This window comes from Nematolebias whitei, chromosome 3 (assembly GCF_014905685.2).
Source record: "Nematolebias whitei isolate Nwh7 chromosome 3, NemWhi1, whole genome shotgun sequence".
NCBI lineage: Eukaryota > Metazoa > Chordata > Actinopteri > Cyprinodontiformes > Rivulidae > Nematolebias > Nematolebias whitei.
In genome coordinates, this window is record NC_056500.1 from 10,135,261 (window position 1) to 10,147,009 (window position 11,749).

Here is an 11,749-nt window from a genome sequence, read left to right on the forward strand (position 1 = left end):
AATTGGGACATTTTTATACTATTTTTAAGTATATCAAATAAAGTTTATAAAAAGTAAACTTTAAGTACACTTCCTCATTTTTAGTGTAAAATAAGTATACTTGTAGTACACTTAAATAAACTACTTTTTGCTAAGGGAAGTGTATTTCAACAAACCGGAAGCAGGCGTGAATATTTCTAGATCCCGATGCATCACAGAATACTGCCTTTGAGCATGTGCATCAGTAACTGTACAAAGGTCAATGGAGCGTGAGGTTGACTGAATGGAGCCGCTGCTCCTCCACGTCGAAAGGAGGATGCTCCCTGGACATCTTCCCAGGGAGGTGTCCTGGGCATGTCCAGCAGGGAGGTGACCTTGGAAAAGATCCAAGACACGATGGAGAGACTACGTCTCTTGGTTGGCTTGGGAACACCTTGGAATCCTCCCAGAAGAGCTGGAAGAAGTGGCTGTAGAAAAAGGTGTCAGGGCCTCCCTGCTCAAGCTGCTGCCCCCGAGACCCGACTCCAGGATCCAGAGCAAGCCGAAAATAATGGATAGACAATAGCAAAAACATTTAAGTTGCCACAAACTGGTCAAAACATTCTTTTTAAATACGTTTTAATATCACTGTGTCAAGATTTCTCTTTTTGGCAACCTTGTGTAATTCAACAGAAGAAGTCTTTTGGCTGAAAGACGAAACGTTTCTACATTTGTTTGTTTGTTTGTTTGTTTTGCTTTGTTTTGTTTTTTTGAATGTCCAGAGGACCAGACTTAACTTTTTTAGATTTTTCTACCTGTATTGTCGAGCATGCATCAGGATACTTGGGTAATTCATACTTTATGTTTTAATTTTATTATTAAATGAGACAATGTGAAAGGGTCACTTGCTTGAAAAGTTCTGTCTAAACTTTTGATACTACAAATAATCAAATGACTGCTAAGTTAAACATAAACTGACAATTAAAAGCTCAACACTTCTTGAAGGGAATCATGTCACCCACTGACTTTCATGCCAGAGATATAAACTAAAATCTCCTTATGCAGAAGATGATCTCAGGAATTAATGTGAGATCTTACAAGATGTCATTTCACCCACAGTATGAGATGAGTATGACTCTCGTCTACTTTCATATCAATTTTTAGGGCAACAGCTGTAAAATTAACTGAGTTATAGCCAGTTTTGTGCTTTTAAAGGTCATTTGCCGGTGGTGGCCAACTTAAAGTGGGACTTGACTCCAAAAGTTATTAAGTTGCAGGTGTACATTCAGTTCTTACTTTCGGAGAGTTTCATTAAAATCATCCTACTGGTTCATGAGCTATTTTGCTAACAGACAGATTAAACACCTAGACACACGCAGACAAAAACAGTATTTCCATTCTCATTTGGCAACAGGTGTTAAAAATAATCAGCAAGTTGCACCTCTGATTTATACATTTGGATTAAATCTATATAAATTAAAACATCTTTTTCACATTATTTTAATTTAAAGAAATCAAATGTTTCAGTGGGGTTTTTTTTTTAGCTACCATAGTTTTTACGTTAAATGTTCTTTCTAATCCAAAGAATTGTTTTCTTTTCATTACATGTGGTGCCATGTGACGTCGACGGTGGGATATTAAATATAGATAAACAACCAGGTAGTGCATCATCTCGTGTGTAAATAAAAACCACAAAGTCGAATAAAGTGATTGTATAAATTAATGTCATTTAAAGTGAAGCTTTCAAAGAAACAAAGAGAATCTGAAAATGTTTTTTTTTTTATGTGGAATGTGCTGTAAAGTCACCATGAACCTCAAGCTGCACTTTCACAATCTAATCAGTTTGATCGGAGGAAACCAAAGATGAATATTAGCCCCTCCATCGTCATCACTTCTGATGTGTCCTTTGGCAAAGGCTTTTGCCCTCAACAGCAGCGGCGCTCGGTGGGAAACAGATCCAACTGTGATGCACAAAAGAAATGTGGTGAGAGCTGTTGTGCGTGCCACAAACACGTTAGACAGCGGCAGTTTATGATCAGTAAAAGTCTTCCAGTGGTTCATGAGATATTTTAACAGCACACATACAAAAATATTTCACCTTCCTTGAGCCTTTTGGAGTCAGGGGATAACAACTTTCTACAGGAGGACGTAAAAGTGAATTGTATTTATCATATTTATTACTTTTTTCACACAGAATTGTATGCATAGATTATCAGTATGACATTTACACCTTTCGTTCAAGCTTTCCTCTTGAACAATGTAAATGTGCAGTATACGAGTAAGTTTTGCAGGAAAGTTCCGTTAGACTTTTTTGTTTGCAAAAGCAGCGTTTTGTCCCTTTTAGTAATTGAAACCAGTGGCTTAGTCCTTACGCTTCTCCAGAGAGTCTGCCTGGATCCGAGCCAGATTTCTTCAGGCTCGCAGGAAGGTAATTAAGTGGCAGCAGACTGGGGCTTTCTGCTTCAGGCATCCATATGAAATCATGATGGCAGGACTGTTTGGTTGTCATCGGGACAAACAAAGAGAACAATCTGATGCACACAAACACACGGACGTATAACGCTGAACGAGACTTTGATGTTAGACGTTGAAAGGTACTTTTAATGGAGAACAAATAAACCCAAAAACGTTCATTATGGAAGTAAATACAACAATTTCAAATAAAAAATGGACTCTTTTGTATTCATAGCTCCATTTGACCAACCTGAGGCACACACAATTTACCTGGCTGGACAGAAGTACCACTTAAAATGAAATACAGCCCAGCTGTTTTCCTTAAGGAAAATGCATCTTGGAGTGAACGCAGCCTGTAGCAGAGATAGCACAAAATCTTCCATTGATTCTGGAGTCTACTGCATTGTAAACATGTATATATCATTCTTATCCAACACATATCAGGCATTTTTTATTCATTTTATTTTTTTGCAGCAGAAGACAATCATGTTTGGCTGCAGAAATTCCAGATAAAGCAGAAAAAAGAAAAACGAAATACTTCCAAGAAGAATAACTGGACTTTAAAAAAATACAGCTTTAAATATTAAAAAAAAACATTTGCATGCTATGCATGCAAATGTTTTTACCAGTGCTGTGTAATTTATCTCAGGGTGAATTGACCGCACAATGTCAGTCAAAAGACACTTGTCAGGTTTCATTAAGCACACTTCAGAGTAGAAACATCATCAGTGGTGGCTTACAGCGGTGGATAACCTTGAAAGGACTCATTAATGTTCACTCATCAACCTTGCAGGGCCAAGTCCAAGTCACCCTGTTACTTTGATATCATGGAAATAAGATGGCTTTGTGCTCTTGGAGAGGAAGAAACAAGGCTTTTCAGGAGTCTGAGTTCACCTCCCTGCACTTACTAAGAGGTGGGATTAAGAAAATGTTCAAAACAGGATGTTAAAGGTGCACAAAAAACTCTGTCAGCAGTTTTTTTTTGTTTTTTTTTTGCTTCTTTTTGGCAGCTGCCTCTTTGTAAGAAAGTAGTTTCGATGAAAACTGTTCATAACATGACCTGGAAAATATATGAAACCCCTTTTTTTTTAATCTGACATACGGTTGCTTTTTGTCTATTTTTGAATATATTACTTTTAATGCTCTGAGCAGACGAGAGGAAGTCATCTCCACTCTCACCCTACTGAAACAGCAGAAAAAACCCTCAGTGAAATAGCATTTAAAATCTGTTGAAAGGAAGAAAGAAAGAAAGAAAGAAAGAAAGAAAGAAAGAAAGAAAGAAAGAAAGAAAGAAAGAAAGAAAGAAAGAAAGAAAGAAAGAAAGAAAGTATTTCTACTGAACTGTTGAGTTCAAACAAGCAAACAATAGTTAAACCCAGCTAAACAGCAGCTAAAAGCTTAAATAAGCAACACTGTTCATTAAAGCTAGAGTGAGCAAAACAGTATCTGAAAGCTAATTTAGCAAAACCGTCAGCAAAAGTTAAAATTTGCTAAATCGTCACTTAAAAATAAAAACAAGTAAATTTGTTACTAAGAGCTACAACTCTCAGAAAAATAACGTTAACCTAATTGTTGCTTAAAGCAAATAAAAGCAAAAAAAGTATCTAAATGCTAATTTAGCTAAATCATTGACAAAAGCTAAAATTTGTTTTTTAATAAACAGCAGCAAAACTGTAGCTGAAAATTAAATTGCAGAACGATAGCTAATTGCTAAAATTAACAAAACTTTTGCTAAAAGCTAAAGTTTGCAAAACAGCATCTAAATGCTGATTTTGTAAAAAAAAAAAAATAAACATTTCATAAAAGCTAAAAATTACAAGCTGAAAGTAACTAAACTGTAATTAAAAGTCAAAAGTAGCTAAACTTTTACCAAAAGCCAAAATGAGAAACTGTATCCTAAAGCTTAATTGAGCTAATCTGTAACTAAAAGCTAAAATTTGCAAATCCATGTTAAAAAGATTAAAAATAAAAATAAACTGGAGCTAAAGGATTAATCTAGCAGAACAAAAGGTTAAGTTTGAAACTAAACAACACACATTATGTCCTGTAGTTTTACCATTTATGTTTTAGCATGTGACACAAAATATAGCGTTTGTTTTGTTCTGCTTGTGTCAGTAAAATAATTTCCCACCATGTGGTAGTTTGGTGGCAGCAGTGAAACAGCAGAGGCGCTGTGTAGTCTCGTGGATGAGTTCTGGCCTCATGAGACTAATGGAACCAGAGGCAGAGCAGAAAGTAAACACTCCTGCTGCGTAAGGAGGAGGAGGAGACATAAACTAAACCTTCTGCTCAGACAGGCTCTACTCGTGTAAGTTATTAAGAAAAAAATGCCAAAAGGATGTTTTTGACTGACAACGTTCCAGAGTGAGTTGTTTCAGGAGCCTGTTTTACAGAAACTGTCCATGCGACATGTTTGTGAGCAGACTGATCCTCCTCCATCAGCTTCAAAAACTCCTCCTGAGGATGAGTCTGTCAGAGGAGAGGAGCTCTTTTGGAGGGAGAGACAGCCGGAAGCTGCAGATCACTGAGGACAGGTCTGCTGCAGGTGAGGGGACAGACAGAGACACCAAGACGTCCCAAAACTTCACAGAAGAAGAGCTACAGATCCACAGAATCCACAGAGAGGCATGCCTGGTAGGGTTTTAAAGACTTCAGACTTCTTTAAGATAGGCGACTGATTAGAAAGCACACAATATTAGCATTTAACCAAAGCACTGGTTCCCAAAGTTGGGGTTGGGACCTCTCCAAAGATCAAAAATAATTCCCAGTATTTCATTATAGTTGTAACAAAATAGTCATAAAATATTGTAGGTAGTAAAAAACAAGTTGAAGTCATCTGCCTCATTGTGACCTTGTTAGTGTTTGTATAGTCCAGGGGTCTGCAACCTGTGGTTCAGGGGCCACATGCAGCTCTTTAGTCCCTCGTCTGTGGCTCTTTAAAGCTTTGAGCTAAACTAACATGAAATTTAATTTGACTGGTTTTTGTACCCACAATAAAAACAGGCTAATTTTAGCAGTTTTTTTCTTGCTTTTTTTGTAAATTTTTAGAAAATATGTGAATGATACTGGACATTCAAACAGGAAGTGAAACATGTTAATACGATTTAGCTATTTGTCCAACTTCTGTACTAACAGTGGGATTTTTCTCCCAAATCCTCTTCTTTGGAATATTTTAGGACAAACTGAAATTTGATGAGTCAATTTGATAACCATACGAATTAGGAAAACGAAGCATAATTTATGCCAAAGAAAATAAAAGTATGACAATAGTAGTATTGTTATTGGGACATATTAGATACCTATATGATTAACGTTAATGATGATATGAGAATACTAATATTTATGACAATATTAATATATGATGATACTCATATAAACACGGTGCATTTAAAAAGTATTCATACATTTAGTAAAAAGATTCAAAATATTTTCCTGGGGATTTATTGGATAGAAGAAAGTGGTGCATCATTGTGAAGTTGAAGGATTTTTTTTTTTTTAATATATAAAAATCTGAAACTGGGTTTGTCTTGTGTCCCCTGAGTCATATGCAGAACCACATTCCCCTGCAGTTACAGCTGCAAATATGTTGGGTCTATCTCTACCAGTCGTGCACATCTAGAGGTCTGAAATTTTGCTCAGTCTTCTGTCAGACTGCATAAAGAGTCTGTGAACATCAATTTTCAAGTCTTGCCGCAGATTCTCAGTTGGGTTTAGGTCTGGCTGGATGTTTTGGGTCATCGTCCAGCTGCAAGGTGAACCTCCACCCCAGTCTCAAGTCTTTTGCAGCCTCTAACAGGTTTTCTTCCACAATTGCCCTGTATTTAGTGTCATAGAAAAAGTAAACTACTTTTCTATGGAAAAAAAAATAAAGTGAGACTAGAAAACCCAACTTGTAATTTTGTGTCTTTTATTACAATGAAAGGGGTCATTCTGCAACCAGCCGAGCTGATTAACTTCAGACTGAAGGCACGAGACAGCTGTCGAGCTTTAAGCTCTCAGTGGAATGAGTTTATCAGTGCTGCAGTCTAAACACTGGCGTCATCTCACAGTAAACAGAGCACACGGATCGGCTGAGATGAGAACTCTATCTGCAACTTAAAATGTCATGACCTCCTCCACGGTCATTGCAAAGAAATTCTTATCAATGCTTATTTTCTGATATTTAGCTTCATTCATTTCTTCATCACCCCCGACCAGCTTTCCTGCCCCTGCTGAAGAAAACATCCCCACAGCATGGTGCTGCCTCCACCATGTTTCTCAGAAATTGTGACGTGCAGTGTTAGTTTTCAGCCACACAGAGTTTTGCATTCAGGCCAAATATTCTGTTTTGGTTTATTCAACCAGAGCACCTTCTTCCACGTGTTTGTTATGTCTCTTGCATCTGCAAGCTGGACTTCTTCCTTCTTGCCCCTCTTCCATAAAGGCCAGATTTGTGGAGTACATCACTACTAGTTGTCCTCTCGACAGATACTTCCATCTGCCCTGTGAATCTCTGCAGCTCATCCAGTTATCATGGAGCTTCTTGGCTGCTTCTCAGATTAATGCTCTCCTTGCTCAACCTGTCAGTTTAGGTGGACGGCCATGTCTCAGAAGGTTTGCAGATTTCCATTTTCAGATGGTTAAACAGAACTCTGTGAGATGTTCAAAGCCTTGGTATTGCTTTATAACTGCTTTAAAATTCTAAAAAAAACGTTATCCATGACCTGTTTTGTGTGTTCCTTGGTCTTCATGATGCTGTTTAATCACTACTCTGAGACAAATCTAAGGCCTTCACAGAACAGCATAGTTATACAGATAATAAATAACATACAGTGACTTCTAAAGGCAATTTGTTGCTTTATTAGTGCAGTAAGAGTGCTCAGTACAAATACAGCCGTACTTTTCAGATTTTTATGTGTGAAAAGAGTTATGACAACCATCGTCACTTTCCTTCCTCTTCACAAATATGTGCTTGCTTGTATTGGTCACAAATCTCCGTAAAATCCTTTGAGGTTTGTGGTTCTAAGTGACAAAATGTGGAAAAGTGCAATACTTTTTCAAGGCTTTATATGATGATGCATCAGATATCAGGAAATAAAAAAGTAAAGGTATTTAAAACCATCTTGAAGAGTACCTGATTCATTTAACATTTTAAAGACACATTAGCTCTAAATAAATAAATAAATAAATACTAAGAATACTGAATCATCGTATTGTTATATGGCAGACATAAAACTCATCTATCCTCAGGACATGGTCCATGATTTAAGGGCTCTGCAAAATTCTATTTTGCTGTAATCTAAATTTAATAAAATACTAATCCCTTGCCCCTCTTTAGCTCACTTTTGCATGGACCCTATAGGACTACAGCTGAATGTCTCTCTTTTCCTCTCTGTTCTTCTAAAGTCACTACTACACAACTATAAGCCATGCCTCCGCGTCAAATAAAACCTCCTACCTTATATTACCTTGGTCATTTCCATTAGGTTTGTTCCCTGATTGGGATCTTGGGTGTCTGCAGGCCTTGTTAATGTCTGGCTTTGGCTTTTTGCAGGGTTGCTACTCGAGGTGCACCGTCCTGCTGAGAGAAACCACTGCTCTTTGTGAACACTATTACCATGGGGGCGTTATGTCTAGTCAATGTTTGGGTGGGTGGTATAAATCAAAAAAGCGTCCTCATTAGTGCCAAGACCAGGACAAGTTTTCCCTGGAGAACCCTGCATTGCAACAACACAATCAGTACAACTCCAGCTGTTCCTGGGGTTCCCTAATCTAGATTATTGTCGCCCGCTGCTGGGCGATAATGTGTGTGAGTGTCTGTCAGTTTTGTTATAGAGCTTTGAGCTTTGTGTAACAACTCCCTCCCAGGTTTTGTGATAAAGTCCTGTTATTTCCCCCACACATCCATCATATTCACCAGCTCTTACTGCCTCCTCCATCAAACCAAGTCGGAGAGCTGTGTGCTGACGACAGTGGTGAAAAGGTGTCGCCTTCGAGCCTTTAAGGCTTATCTGCTGTAAATATTGCGCTTCTGACTGAGGATGAAGTTGAGACAAGTTGGCTGCGACCTGAGGAGAGTGGTGGGGCCTGGGTGGGAAGAGCACAATACCAGGAAGGCCCAGTACTGCCAGCTTCATTATGTGGCCCTGCAACGGCATGTGAAATGACAGGCCGTGTCACCCAAAGGGCCCGAGGCCTTTTTGCCTTTGTGAGCTGTCAGAGCTCACCAAGTAGTGCACTCTCAGTTTGAAACAGACTGAGAGGTGACATTTTCTAACTTCCTAAAGGAAGACAGAGGAGTTCAGTGAATTTCACCTACAGAAGGTGTGTGTGGCTCTCCGAGATGAGCGATTAATCCTAAGAATATTCTTTCAAAAGCTATTACAGAGCCACCACAGTTGATTAATCGTCACAGATTCTCACCTACTGAATTGCATACGAAAGGCATTAATTAGCAACATCATGAGAATTGGACTGTCTTACATCTGGTTTTATGAATCGAGGTCATTTCTCCCCTCTTTTCATTGACCCAAAGCAATCTGTCTCTGCGTATATGTTCAGATTACGTTTGCTTACGTACTGCACACGCCTTTGGGTGACTAAAGGTACAGTGAATGCTTTTGTTCGCAGGGGTCATACAGCAGCGCGCCTGTTTGTTTGTCATACTAATTAAATAATCATTTCTTCATTATGCCCAGGCGAAGGAGCAGATGTACGTCGACCCTTCCAGTGGGTATGAGGTGTTCACAGAGTATGCCCACCTTCAGAGAGGGGAATGCTGCGGCAGCGGGTGCAGACACGTGAGCTCCTTTGTCTTCTTTTCCATTGGTCTGTGTCGTCCTTTTGCATTCCTGTTCATTTTATCTCCAATTTTGGTTTTACCTCAGCTGTTTGTTTAGTCTTTTTCTCAGTTTTTTTCAACTCTGGTTGTGTTTTTCAGGTTAATGTCACAAGAATACCATATTTTTTGGACTATAAGGTGCAATAAAAATCCTTTAATTTTCTCAGCAATTGACAGTGAGCCTTATAATCAGGTGCGCCTGATGTTTTATTCTGGTTGTGCTTACTGACCTCGAACCAATTTTATGTGGTTATTGTGAATGAGTTGAACAAAGTTTGACTTATCTGACTGTTTTGTTTTGCTTAATGCATCTTATAATTTCTCCTTGGATGCTATGGAAACAAAGATGCTCTGTCTTCCACCCCCTCCCTTCCCCAAGGTCATGGACCTGTGAACAGAGCTCAACCGAGCTGGCTGATAAACAAACGCCTCTTATCAGGACTATGGCTGGGGGGGGGAGCTCTGGACTGTGCTCTGCTACGACCTTCCCTCAAACTCAAACGCGTTGATCTTGCGCCTTTTAATCCGGTGCGCCTTATAGTCCGAGAAATACGGTAGTGAAAGACTACTTTGACATTAACCAAACATAAATCCTAAGAGGTGAAACAGAATTTATTTGAGGATGAAACTAGGATTACCTGCAGTAAATAAGGTTTATAAAAAGTTGTGGTGCGATCTTGAAAGCATAAAATATACAATTAAAGGTGATGTGAGCATGGCTTCCAGTGACACTAAGTTGTTCGTGTTTATTGATAATGTGACAGAAGACAGATGCAGCTGGATGAATTCAGAAGTGCACTGGGATGTTCTGTCAACTTTAATTCATTCTAATGGAGTGAAGAAGATTGGATGGAGCTTTAAAATGCAGATTACCAATGATTTAAAAACACTGTCGGAGGGTTTAAAAGGTACAAATGTAGAACAACTCAGTCACCTGTTCTCAAACCAGTCACTCTCTCTTTTTACTTACTGGAGACTATAGTGAGTGGCTCACTGGGCTGCAACTGTTGGGACTAATTGGAGAATAATATTTGCGAGGGAGTATCCGAAATGTCTCGAAACTTATGCAGAGGTTCTCAAAATCCTTGGGTGAATCGCAAAATTGCACAATCTTGTTGCCTCAATTTTCAACATGATTGCAAAATGTGTACACACAAATTGTCTCGCAAAATAGTCCCAGACGTCTCCAACCCGTCTCAAGAACGTTAACACAAACAGAGCAGGTATAGGGGTCAAACAGAGGTCAAACACACGGGAACAGAGTTGAGGCAGGTGCAATGTAGGCAGAGGTAGGCAACTAATGACTAAAATAACTAAAATAACTAAAATTATGTGTCTATACCTTCATAGAACTGACTTTATGTCAAGTTCTGTTCAAAAATCTTGAGCCACTTCTTGTTTTGCCATATTTTGATTTAAAGGAAGCATCCAACTCGAGCCTTGAACCCGTGTTGTGTCTAAACATCAGTTTAGCTTTTTTACTGTGACACAGTTTAACATAAAAACTAATATTTTGCACCAACAAGATGATTCCTAAGCAGTTATGGGGTCTTAGCATCCAGAAACATGGATTAACGGAAACATTATGCCTCTCTCAGGTCCTGTGCCAGATCTTTGGTTTACTTGATTCCTGAAGTTGTTTCTTTCGCAACACTTGTCTAAAGAATAGTTTATTATTCTTGACACAAAAAGTTTTTTCCCCTTCTGTTCTAGAGTTCATATAAATTTTAAGGGCTCGTTGGACACCATGCTATGCCAAAAATTATGGCTCCTTAGGAATGACCACTGGTGCAAAAACCCTTATTTTTGTCAGAAAGTCCTAACTTTGGCGTTTTATTTTAGTAAACTTTAAAACAAATGGTGAGTCTTTGTAAATAAAAAAAAATAATGTACTTAAAAAGCAACTTAAAACTGTTTTCCCTCCTCAGTTTTCTGTATATTTAAACTTTGGTCCGGCCTTTGATTAAGTCTTTTTTACTGCTTGAATGATTCAGCGGTCTGGATTCAATAACTAAACAAATACTTCTAAAAACTGTCAGGTGCAAGAACTGAAAAAATCTGTGGAAATGAAACCAACATCTAAAGAAAAACTTTAACATTCCTTCTGAAATAACTGTACTACCGCAACTGGCATTTATAATGTATGTGAATGTTTTTGTTCAGTGCCCTGAGATGATTCTGTTGTGGCTTGGCGCTATATAATAAAATGATTTGAACTGAATATGAAGTTATCAGGCAGCACGGTGGCGCAACTGGTAGAGCTGCTGCCTCTCAGCGAGCAGGTCCTTGGTTCAAACCCCGGTCCAGGGGCCTTTCTGGGTGGAGTTTGCATGTTCTCTCCGTGCATGCGTGAGTTTTTTCCGGGTACTCCAGTTTCCTCCCACAGTCCAAAAACATGCATGTTAGGCTGATTGGTAAGTCTAAATTGTCCTTAGGTGTGAGTGAGAGAGTGAATGGTTGTTTGTCTCGTTTGTCTCTATGTGGCCCTGTGATGGACTTGCGACCCGTCCAGGGTGT

At 38.8% G+C, this 11,749-nt stretch overlaps 1 protein-coding gene across 1 annotated transcript in view; it reads left to right on the forward strand.

Moving 5' to 3' along the window:
* The first annotated feature begins 4,821 nt into the window (after window positions 1–4,821).
* Window positions 4,822–11,749, forward strand: part of c3h1orf53 (chromosome 3 C1orf53 homolog) — an 8,787-nt gene continuing 1,859 nt past the window's right edge. The window contains exons 1-2 of the mRNA XM_037697835.1: window positions 4,822–5,046; window positions 9,090–9,191. Coding sequence (XP_037553763.1) covers window positions 4,822–5,046; window positions 9,090–9,191 — 327 coding nt within the window. The remainder of the gene's footprint in view (window positions 5,047–9,089; window positions 9,192–11,749) is intronic.